The sequence below is a fragment of the Lepisosteus oculatus genome, chromosome 19 (assembly GCF_040954835.1).
Source record: "Lepisosteus oculatus isolate fLepOcu1 chromosome 19, fLepOcu1.hap2, whole genome shotgun sequence".
Classification (NCBI taxonomy): domain Eukaryota; kingdom Metazoa; phylum Chordata; class Actinopteri; order Semionotiformes; family Lepisosteidae; genus Lepisosteus; species Lepisosteus oculatus.
Window position 1 is genome coordinate 7233037 of NC_090714.1, and position 12210 is coordinate 7245246.

The 12210-nt window shown below is 42.5% G+C and overlaps 2 protein-coding genes across 3 annotated transcripts in view; one reads left to right on the plus strand and one right to left on the minus strand.

The window, feature by feature from the left end:
- Nucleotides 1–12210, minus strand: part of LOC102689887 (uncharacterized protein C7orf50 homolog) — a 129419-nt gene that overhangs the window by 95510 nt on the left and 21699 nt on the right. The window lies entirely within an intron of this gene.
- On the plus strand, nucleotides 1041–9758 carry gper1 (G protein-coupled estrogen receptor 1). 2 transcript variants are annotated; one of them, XM_015360030.2, is made up of 2 exons: nucleotides 1041–1234; nucleotides 6438–9758. In XM_015360030.2, exon 2 carries the CDS (start codon nucleotides 6867–6869, stop codon nucleotides 7944–7946), a length of 1080 nt encoding a protein of 359 aa, XP_015215516.1. In that variant the 5' UTR covers nucleotides 1041–1234; nucleotides 6438–6866; the 3' UTR covers nucleotides 7947–9758. The 2 variants fall into 2 exon arrangements, with proteins under 2 accessions (XP_015215516.1, XP_015215517.1); XM_015360031.2 differs by having other exon boundaries at nucleotides 6443–9758.

Genomic DNA, 12210 nt, shown 5'->3' on the forward strand with positions numbered 1-12210 from the left:
AGCAGCCTGCAGCGTTTCCATTTACTGCTCTTCTCTGCCAGTCAAGACAGTCCTGGTTATATCACACGTCCAGTTTCACCCATGAAGCATTAGGAAGAGCACAATTCTTTTCATAAAATGCATTCAGGAAATTTTATAACCGGTGGGAGGCACCTAGCTCAAACATAACACAGCACTACTTGAAAACTATTTTCTAAAAACAGAACAAAATTCCCTCAGTCAGAACATGGAAACATGAAAAGTTTAGAAGCATAACAGAGCTGAAGACATTCTAAAAATTGAATGACTTTTGTTAACAAAAAAAAAGTTACTAGCTTTACCACAATGTAATATCTAATCTTTTTTTTTTTCCATTTTCTGCAGTATTACCAATAATGGAAAAGTGCTTTATGCCTGCTGCATGTAGAAATTAGAAATCTGCAAGCACTGACAGTCCTGAAAGGCTTTGAGAAACTGTGCTTCACTGTGAAAGAGCATGAAGCAGTCTTTCATCTAGATTGTTGGTTACTTGTCGTGTCTTTGCTGATTATATTTCTAGATGTAACCTTCGATCTATGCTCTCATAATGAAAAGAATTAATAATATATTAAAAAAATAATAACGGTGAAAGCAGTTCATTATTTTACTTTGTATATGTTGTATTTGTAAATCTTTTCATTGTTAAATAAAAAGTTAAAAAAGAAACTGTGCTTCACGTTTGTTCCAGGAGCCTTTTCCACAGTCTTGGCAGAGCACTGCTTTAATCCTAGGGAAATGAGTTCTTAACAACGAAGAGCTCAGGGGTTTCAAGGCACAAACGGCTAGGAAACAAACCACAAAGCGTCCCCCAGTCTGTACAGCCCCTGATGCCAAGCGAAATCTGGGACATTCATTGAAAGTTTGACTGTGGAGGGCGACCCCTGGACAGAGCAGTGCTTAGACAGAGTCCTGGCACGGCTCAGCTGTGGGGAAGTTTCCACGGTGACTGAGGGAGGTGGAGGAGGCGGTGGGGAGGGGAGGCTAGCACCGGGAGCAAGCACATTTTGTGATTTGCTGCTTATGGACGGCTCTCTCTCTCTCCTCGGCTGGGCTGAACAGCAGGTGGCGTTCAGAGGAGCAGGCGACTGCACTACCTCAGCAGCTCAAAGTGCTCCACAGCGCTGGCGAGCGCGGAGATGGGGACTACTTCGCGGCTCAGCAGTTTCTTCTGCCCCGGAGAAGCAGACAGAATGAGCAACAAGCCTTCACCAGAAAAGTAAGTCCATTCTTTCACTCGGCCAAGATCGCGTTTGAATCTTGCAGATGTCTTTTTTCTCTAATGTAAAACAAAGAAAGCATCATTGTCAGCATCAGCCCAGAAACTTCAGCAATACAATCGCTTTGCCTAAAGTGGTCCGATCTTGGCTTTGCTTAAGCTTGCAGGCGTACTGTTACCTTGGGAAGGCGATCCTCCAAGTAGCACGGTGCTGAATTTAAAATAAAGAGCAGCCGCCAGTCTAGCTGAAAGGAAAGGAGTATCGCACATGCGGTTCTCCGAAAATAACTGGGTCTCTTGCTGACAAAGGCTCATGTTTAAAGAACCTTGGAAAGAAATCTGAGGACGCCGTGGCATAAATCGACAAAGGGATTTAAAACAAAAACTGGGACAAGAAGTGTCTGGCTGGTTCGAACAAAAGAAAACATCCCAGTGGGAAATTCTGTACCACGAATTTAGTTGGTCATAGAAAGCGAGACCATGCATAATTCAAGTCCTCTGGTACCAGCAGCCACTGAGCTCTACAGGCACCTGGGCTGAGCAGCGCAGGCTACAGGCTCACTCTTCCCAGAGACCGGGGTCTCGCCACACACAGCCGCGAGATGGCCTGACTCTGGCTTTAGGACTAGGGCAAGATATTGCTCAGTTATGTGCGTGCTTGTGTGCTTTGGTAGTATACACTTACTTTTTTTAAGGAATCTTGTCATTTCTCGGCTGAAGCTCCACAGCCTCCCTCTGTCAGAAACTCCATTGCATCTCTTATAAGCGTCTGGGAAATTTAGACTTGAGTTCTGTAGCTTTTAACGTGGACCTGCATGTCATCTTAGCGCTTCATTCTCCAGTACACAGGAAAGCTTTCTTTTACTGCATGACTGATGAGGCTCAGCAGACACCTTCTCACAACAACTGATGATCAGATCCTTTGCAGATGAGCGTAATATGGTTTACTAAGGTCGCTAAGACAATGGTCTCAGCAAAAGCAGGACGTACGAAAATTAAACATTCAGGCTTGAAAATACACCTTACTTGTGAACGGTCCTCACGATAAACAGAGCAAGTGTTGATGAGAATATGCCAAAGCACGTTTACAGTGTCTTTGCATGTTCATTTAGCCGAGTCACAAAACAGATTTCTTGAGGTTCAATCCAGGAAAGCAAATGGCAGGGTACAGGAATATGAAAACTAATATCCAGTCTGAAAAAAACAGCAAGAGACCAGTTTATTTTAAAATGGATATTCTACCTTCTTTATGTAAACTCATCCAACAGTCACACTGCACAAGTACATTTCCTTCTTTTTTTCTTTCTTGCTTCAGCATGCCGAGCTACCTTTTCCCACTGTCACCCCAAAGTGCAGCAACAATATCTCTCTGCCGACCAGAAAGATAATAGCACTACCAAACTTTTTCATGGAAAAAAAGGGGCCGCGAGGGGAAAAAAAACAACTATTCTCATTCTCAAATATTTTGCCTCATGTCAGGTTGCTTCATTATCTTGTTTGATTCATTATAAAGCTTCCAGATCAGGGGAAGTTGGTTGTTCTCTGAAGAGGCCCCTTTGGGTGCTCTCTTGCAGTCTGGGTCACACAGTGCTGGGTTTCTACCAGCAAATGGCCACCATCAGAGGTGCCACGTCTGCCGGCACAAGCCCATCAGCACGGGTGCCCACTGAGCAGAGCCACTGCCAAGAGGCGCAGAGTAGAGGTGCAAAAACAATTATATATTATTAAAGCAGTTATTGGAATTAGGTTTTTCTTAATGTTTATTAGGTTTGGGAATTTGTGCAAGTTTATTGTGATTCATCAGAAATTAAAAAGACGTCAGTCTGGATTACTAGCCTGAAGGTTTTACATCAACTGATTGAATGGTCAGAAACACTGACACACACAAACCTACATATAGATACTCTGTTGTGAAAAGTCTTCAGAAATCTTGGACACAACTAGGAGTGACACTATGAGCACTGAGAGCCATCAAGCTGTTCAAGTAGGTAGCTGCAAAGGAACAGGTAAAGGTTTATTCCATGCTGGAAGGAAAAGAAAGGAGATACAATTTTGGCTGTGGAGCCTTCTTCAGGTGTCTTCTTCATCACACCTGAACAAGGTTCCACAAGCTGTGTCCGTTTTCTTTTCAGCACAGAATAAACCTTTACTTGTTCCATTGTCGTTAAGCTGTTTCAATTTTTCAAGCTGATTAAACTACTAGTTCTTAAGAATGATACCCCAAAGCAAGAAATGTACATCTTTCATATTACCAAAAGATATTCATTACAGCACACATCCAATACATAGTAATTGGAAATTAAGCCATGTATTGTTGAGCAAGATATCTAATAATTGTTGTGAGGAGAGCAGAGTTTCTGGAAGTCTGCAAGTACCTACACCTCGTTTATTCAGGGTCACAGCATCCCACACTGAAAGCACTCCGATGTTACTGCAGAGGACTCCTGCACAATGAGCCCCAGTGACAGACTGGTCAAAACACAAACGAATTGTCTTGCTCGTGCCTTTCTTCTGCACTTCTGCCATTCATCTCCGTCAGTTTCCAAAGCAAATCTTTTGGATTTTGGACGTCTGCTGGGAGCTCTTCGGTTCCTTCCCGTACGTTGAGATGGTCTGCAAATCCAGCAAGCTCTCACCCCAGCCATGAAAGGTCACAGTAATTACCGAGAGCGCAATCGGCCTTCTCCCATTCACTTTGATGTCGGCAGGCAGAACGCCTCATGCTTGTGTTCCACAGGACTGGTAGACCTAATGCAGTGCTGGAGCACCAACTTCATTACAGTACAATTATTAACAGAAAGGGTTATTGCACCAAGGAAGTTTTTTTTTTTAGATTAAGGCTTCTAATATTACCCCAGGATTAAAATGCATTTGCAGCGTTGGCCGCAGACTGATCTTCATCGTGGAGAAGCCAGATCAGCTGGGAATCATAAATAATGCAACGCCAGTTTTCTGTGGAAAATTAAAAGGCTAGGGGAAGGGAGCCTGTCTGCTCAAAGTTCTGTGTGCTCAAAGTGATTACATTTTTAATTAATGCAAAGCTCCAATATATTAAAAAAAGTTTCTCAGCTTGTGGCAATCAATGCACGTTAAAGTAGAAACAAACCAGTCACTCATTATGTTTTGAAACATTTCCTGCTCATAACGACTGGTTACTACTAACACTTTCATTACCTAGGAAGTTCTGAATCAGTGTGCCCAATTAGAAAGCCCATTCTCATACTGAGGGTCTATACACTTTGTATGCATTTGAATTAATGAATTAATGAGTGCCGATTCTTAAAAACCCACCATTTTAAAACCTTCTAAATAAATATCAAAGCGTTATGCTTAATTAGATCTCATTAGATTTTTGTGTATATTTATTTTATTTCGTTTTCTTATAACCCACAGGGTACTCTTTCGATTATATAAATGCAAAGATTTAACCTCTACAGCAATGCAATGTTTTTCTTTTGTTTTTTGCAATAAAGCGCTCAGCTGTTTTCCTCCTGAAATCCACAAATTGTAGACAGTGCAACACTATGCAAGTCACCGAGTATTATGGTCTTTTACCTGTATGCTACCTATTTATAGCTGAGCTGGTTCAGCTATGTGCAGGGTGCTATTTTTATGTGCCATATAAAATGAATTACCAAAAGGAACAGGAAATGCTGATAAATACCCAACATTTACTCTAACACTTGAGGTGAGGTAATGTATGCATACTTAAAGCCAAGACTAAACGGACAAAATTTAAATCATTACAACCAACTCTCAAATTTCTGCTGCACAAGAAAGACATCCTTTCATGACTTTCTACAGACAGAAATTGATACCAATTCATTTATAGGAGCACAGATGTATAAGATTTTCAACAAAATATACAACAGCAGAAGCAAAATCTGCATCAAACAAAACAGGACATTCAAGCGCCACTAAAGCATTTTAACGTCTGGAAGCTGGAGTGCTGGGCTTGCTGCTGCATGCCCCAGCTGAAGCACAGAGAGCCTGCGCTGCCAGGCTTTATATAGGCTGTCTCGCGTCGCATCGCCCAGTGCTGACGGCCCATTCGCATTTAGCTAATTAACAAGTCAGCTTGCATTTTAACAAGTTTCAAATCACTTCAGCGCCTGATTAATAATCACCACGCTTAGACCAGTGTGAGAGGGTGTGCAAAAGGATCAGGAGAGGATTTTGAGCTTGCTCTTCAATGCATGTGTTTAACATTCTGGTTTGCATTTTAACCTTCTTTAGTGCCACTTAACACACCAGGTGCATCTAATCAGACCGCTTAGGGCACACGAGTCCCTTTGAAAAAGGGGTTTTTAAAGTTGGAGTTGACTGCGGGTCTTAATTTACATGTCGGCATCAGTATTAATTGTGAAGTTTAGCTAATGTAACCACATGACAGGCTATTCTAAAGGCCAAAATGCTACAAGTATTAGTCCTGATGACAAGGTTATGTCTGACAGAGACAATGAACAGTAGGCAAAAGTGGAAGGTTGGACTCTAGTGGCATTTAAAATTGATCATCAGGAAGCTCCAGGTTTGGGCAGCTGGGAGTTTGAGACTCCCGGTGTCTCTGGTTAAGCTGGTTAGCAAATTCAAAAGGTAAATCGAAGTAGCTAAAGGAAATAAAAATTGCTCAGCACGAGCATTACCACGAAAGACAACGGCATATAGCAGCAAATACATCAGGTCTTCCTAAGTCTTACTGACCAACTTAAGACAGCAGATAATGCATGAACTGTTTTCACAAACTCCAGCTAACTCTCACCTCTTCAGTGAGGCCAGTCATATTCTCAGACCTATCTCTCCAGATTCCCCAGGTAAAGAAAAATCTATAAGTTGGAATATTATCAATGGTTTTAAAATAAGATGTTCGGTGAAAAAGTGGATTATTTTTGTGATAATTCCAAAACTTGAGGGGTCGCAACTTTGCCCCCTGCTTCCACTCCAGGTGGATGCTTGAAATCTGCTGTGGTGCGATAGACCACGAGACACGAAGCCAGCAAGCCTTCTGGATGGTTGGAATAGCTACTGTAGCTGCAGATCCAGCTTTGAGGTTTAGATAACAGCCAGGGGGCTAGAAAGAGGAAGTGTTTGAAAAACAAGAGTGGTAAGAGCTGGCCAAGACCACAATGCCAAAGCAATTTAAACCAGACACTGTACACCTAATCTTTTTTTTAATGTAATAACTTTTTTTTCCTTTTCTCCCCAGCTCAGGTGTCACAGCACTGCCGTCAAAAGCAGCACAGCGGTGAATTAACATTCAAATGGACTGGGAGAGAAAACATCTGGAAAACTGAAAATAAAATAAAAACCGCAGCTCCAAGTCACAAGCAATGGATCGCACCAATCTGACTCACTTACAGTTACAAAGAGTGGAATAAAAAAAAATGGAGTTTTTCACCAGCCCTTTCTGTCCCTTTGTTATGAGATAAACTATTGGTCAGAATGGATTCAGTCAGCTCTTGTCTGGGGCAGAGCAGTGTCTGATGCCAGAATGCAAACTCTGCGTCGGGCAAGACCCTTGTCATAGGCATAAGTGGTGCACTAGGGGATTTAAAAGTGTGAAAGATGTAGCTGCAATCAGAAGCCATGTGACCTGTAATTCGGGGCAGCCAAAGCCAAAAACGTAACAAGCAGTATGGAAGTGCAGGCGACCACACTGTTTCACATTTATGGGAACTGCACAGCACTGAAGCTGAACACTTCGTACGACTGCAATAAAACTGATTTCCAGGACTTGCCTGAGGAGACCCATGATACCTACCAGTTCTACATCATCAGCCTCTTCCTCTCCTGTTTGTACACCATTTTCCTCTTCCCCATCGGCTTCATCGGGAACATCCTCATCTTGGTTGTCAACCTTAACCATCGGGACAAGATGACTATCCCTGACCTCTACTTTGTCAACCTGGCGGTGGCCGACCTCATCCTGGTGGCGGACTCCCTGATCGAGGTCTTCAACCTTAATGAGAAGTACTACGACATCGCCATCCTCTGCACCTTCATGTCCCTCTTCCTTCAGATCAACATGTACAGCAGCATCTTCTTCCTGACCTGGATGAGCTTCGACAGGTACGTGGCTCTGGCCAGCGCCATGAGCAGCAGCCCCCTGCGGACAATGCAGCACGCTAAGCTAAGCTGCAGTCTCATCTGGATGGCCTCCATCCTGGCCACCCTGCTCCCCTTCACCATCGTGCAGACTCAGCACACCGGCGAGGTCCACTTCTGTTTTGCCAATGTCCTTGAGATCCAGTGGCTAGAGGTGACCATAGGGTTCCTGGTTCCTTTCTCAATCATTGGCCTCTGCTACTCGCTGATTGTCCGCATCCTCATGAGGGCCCAGAAACACCGGGGCCTCTGGCCCAGGCGGCAGAAGGCCCTGCGCATGATTGTGGTGGTAGTCCTGGTGTTCTTCATCTGCTGGCTTCCCGAGAATGTCTTCATCAGCATCCAGCTCCTCCAAGGCACAGAAGACCCTGCACAGCGCAGTGGCAAGACGCTGAGGCACGACTACCCGCTGACGGGCCATATTGTGAACCTGGCGGCCTTCTCCAACAGCTGCCTAAACCCCATCATTTACAGCTTCCTGGGAGAGACTTTCAGGGACAAGCTGAGGTTGTTCATCAAGCAGAAGGCCAGCTGGTCCGTGCTGTATCGCTTCTGTCATCACACCTTGGACTTACAGATCCCCGTCAGGAGTGAAGTGTCTGAAGTTTAACACCAGCAGCTCCTCAAAGGATCCTGGGAGGCTTTTAGGCTGGAGTGGCGCAGATGACCTGAGGCACTGGGGTCAAACACGTCAAGTCTAGGCACGGACAACCCTCTTGGAAAAGTGCAGGAAGTTTGGATTGAGATATCCTTAATGTACCCCAATGACTTCCGAAAATAAGCTTCTCATAACTGCTAGAAACAACAGAAAGAGGAAGAACTGAGAAAGGACAAGGGCCTTGGGAGAACACGCCATAAAACCAAAAAAAGCAGGCGAGAGGAAGCACTGTATTTTCTTTTTGTTATTTAAAGTAATTTAAAAAAAGACACTCTGGGGCTGAACAAGCAGCTTATTCAGGTTAAGGGAAAAAAACAAATATCATGTGTTATGATTTTCTGACTAAAGAATTTATTAAACACTACTGTTTCTGATGAAGAACATTACTGTACAAAAAGAAAACTGTTTTAGATGCTGACTTGTTTTGTTGAAGTTGCACCTAAACCTTAATTTTCTTGTGGCTTATTACAAAACAATACGGAAAAAGGAATTGTTTTTAAGCAAACGTGTTTCACCGGTACTACTTGTTTCTCTGCTATTCTTTTCAATACATATACACTGCTGTGCGAAAGTCTTACATCTTAGACAAAATCAGTAGTTGCAATATTATATGTTATAAGCATCAGCAATTTACTCAAAGTCTCCAACAATGTTTTCTATTATAATACATTTCACAGTCACTAATACAGCTTAATTTGGAAAAACCTGAGTTTGTCATTTAGCAATCTTTAACTCAAGTGGATAAGAAACTTCAAAAACATTATCATCAAACTATGCATGAATGAATACCTACTATGAAATGTGTGGTAGCTAATCCATCACATTTAGCAATAAAATACGACTGATTCACTGTCAGACACTCTTTCTCGTTAATTTCATTTGCTCCTCCTTAGACAAGTGTCACATCTCAGGTCATATGTAAAAGTATCCTACAAGGACTGAACTAGAAATGCTGAAATGCTTTATTTCATTGTAAGCATTGTAAGTTTTTTTTGTATCAGTAAACAGCCTTGCTTTCCAAACGGACTAAGCATGGTCTTACCTAAAAAAATACATATACGTTCAAGAAGAATGAGATGTTTTGGGATCTCATTACTGAGCCTCCATTTTGTGCGATACCACATCTGTTCAAATTTAAAAAAATAAAGCCCAATTAGCCCTGTTAGTATTCCACTCTTAGAGTATCCATGATAAAGATTCTGATATTAGCCACCCAACATACCTAAACATGCAAAGTTAAACTACGTTTTGTGCTACAAAATGCTGATTTATCATGATGGGGGTAAATGGCTACCATTTCCCTACAAGATCAAAACAGAATTGGGTTTCTGCTTAAAGGCAGAAAAACGTAATGTGAAGAGCAGATTAATTCTAAATTTTTAAGACTTTCGCACAGCAGTATAAAAACAGAATCGGTTTGTATTAACACAGTTTATTTCACAAACTCTAGAGACAATGTGTGCAGAGTGCGTCTGGTCAGGGAACAAAGGAAAAGGATTGAGTCCACTAATCCTTTTCTCATTACAAACCATTGTGATGCCTTTACGGTCTATTGCTGAACTGCAAAGTGTTGCTAGGCTGTTATTCTCCACTGCGTGAAAAAGAGCAATATAATGCAATTACTTCTATCTTCTGGTGTATACTTAAATGTCAAAGGCGACGACTCTGGAGAACCCGGAGTATTCTCTCTTAACACCCTCACACTAGGATCTATGAAAAGCAGGGTAATTTTCAGAATAATAAAGCAATGTATTTTGTAAGAAATTGTGCAAACAGATCTGTTTTCTACAGGAGTTATGACCTACAAGTCCATTAGAAAAAAAGCTCAGTAATGGTGTTTGCTGCAGTAACTGCTTCCTAGCTTCTTGGTGTTTGAGTTGTTTCAGGGGAGGGACTCCTAACCTGTGGGACATTTACTTGGTTCAAAACACTGTGGGTGCTCTCTTCAATATCTCACACAGCATCTAGAGCTACAGGACTTTCCAAGGAAAATTCTCAAGTTCAGATGGCTGCACCCTTCAGTGCGAGATATATTCTCATACTTACAGTACATACCTCAGTGTAAGTGGTACAGAACGGGTCACAGAAAGCCACAGGCTTTGTTTTTCTGATATTGGCACGATATTCACCTTAAAGGTAAATCAGAGGTAAGCAGTACCCTCTGTAGTGATGGGCTAAACTAGAACACCAGAGTGAACAGCAAGCTGTAAGCCCATTTTTTATTTTGTTTCATTGATAAAGGCTGAAACCATAGAGGCACTATGTACAGATCACTCTCCCACCTAATTGGCTAATTCCTTTTACTATGAACTGGTCAGATTGATCCCAGATAAAACAAGGACCTCTGGTTTATTTTTTTTTACCACTCTTAATGCAGCACAGATCTTCCACTAAAAAGGAAAAACCTTACAATAGTCCCCTTCGGCTGTTGTTTCTTCAGCACATTAAGTTGTTGAAATCGCACTGTGCTGGGGCATAACAAATGCTCACACCATTCCTTCAGGCTGATTCAGCACTTAAGTGAAATGAATCAAGGTTTTCAGGTGACACACTGCACACAAGCTGTTTTTGTGTGCTATGGCCTAATGAGATGGGGAAGAGTTTCCATAGCAAAGGGCATCCTTTGAAAAGCTCCTCACTCAAGCAGCACTGTGGCCAAGCCTGAAGGTAACCTGGCAGGATTTTACACCATATCTCATGCTGACAAGGCAAAGCCGACTGAACTGCAAAGAATAAAAAACGGCCTAACACAGTAGTAGTAGAACTCGGATAACAGACCTAAACTCAGTTGCACACAGCTATTAAGTAAATAAATGGAACAGAGCAGAAAAACTCCCTGCTCAGAGAAAGATCTTCTGACACAGGACAACAAAACCATGCACAACTTTGATTACAAAGAGTAAGCGAATGATACAAGATACTTAAGGATCAAAGCACTGCTTCGGACTTAAGATTGTTCTAATGTGCTTTTCTCCATTTTAACAACGGAAAAGAGGGGCAGGGCAGGGATGTTCACAACTCAGCACATACACCTATTGGCTACGTTCTCAGAAAACACTATTTTCCATTTCAGTCCCGCGCCGGTTGGTCTGCTGGCTTGTGTGAACGCCAGCCCAGAAACACAGTCAGCTATGCTCCAGCATGGTGCCTCCACCGGGATGTCGCCTAGCAACCTCCAAAACCCCAGAAGATGCACTCTAGACAAAGATGACTGTACATAGTTCAGCTAGTGTTTCAACCATGGTTTTCTATTTGTAAATTGTACAAAATTTAAAGCTATGTTTTGGAGGAAGTTGAAAGGCAAAAGGAAATTTCTAAAGATGGAAAGATCTTAAAAGCTGAAGCAAAAAGTGGACTCTCAATTTTGCTACTGCGTTTTTCTGTATTGACCGACTTGACAATTCAGTGGTTCAGTTACACAGATCCTCATATGACATAACCACATAAAAACAGGCACTGAAAGTTGCAATGATGACTGCCAGATCCACCCAAGACATCTCCTAACAGTAGGATAAAACAATGTTAAAACAGACAACATTTGCCAACCATCAAATTTTCATAGCGAGTGAAAAAGGCACTAAAACAAAGCAGCTGTCAGGCAGGAATGTTACACAGGAATGATTCTGGCTTTGGCATTGATGTATCAACAGATCACAAGACAAAAACACGGCCATATTTGCTAGCACACTGTGGGGAAACTACGTGCACTTCAGTTTCATTACAGTCTGAAATGTCTTTTCCTAAATGAAAAACAAAGCCATTAAAGTATTAAAATCCTTGTGCTATTTACAACCACATCCAACAGAGAAAGAGGCAGCAAATTGCACCCATAAACTAAACAAGCACTGCTGATGGAAGAGTCACCTTTACACAGAAGAGCTCAGATCACAGTATTATACTGCGATCTTCTAAAAAAGGGCAAAGCTCTGAACCGGGTTGAACTCCCTGTACTCAAGTGGGGATGAAAAGAACACTGAACACTGAAAACAAGGGCCATGGGGGCTTTTCTTCTCAATGACACCTTGCACAGAGCTTGCTGGCTCCTGGTCTGTTCCATAGAAGCCTTCCTTCTCTCACGAAGGAGACGGGATCGAACACAGTGGGGGAGAGACGGAACGCCATGTCAGGCACAGCCCTGCTGCTGGACAGTGGGACGCTGGCCCTTTTTGTCTCCGTCTGTGAAGGTGTCCCTGGGACGACTCTCACAAGTGTGAGC

Coding starts and splice junctions, on each gene's coding strand:
- gper1 (XM_015360030.2), top strand. CDS start 6,867: ATGGAAGTGCAGGCGACCACACTGTTTCACATTTATGGGAACTGCACA.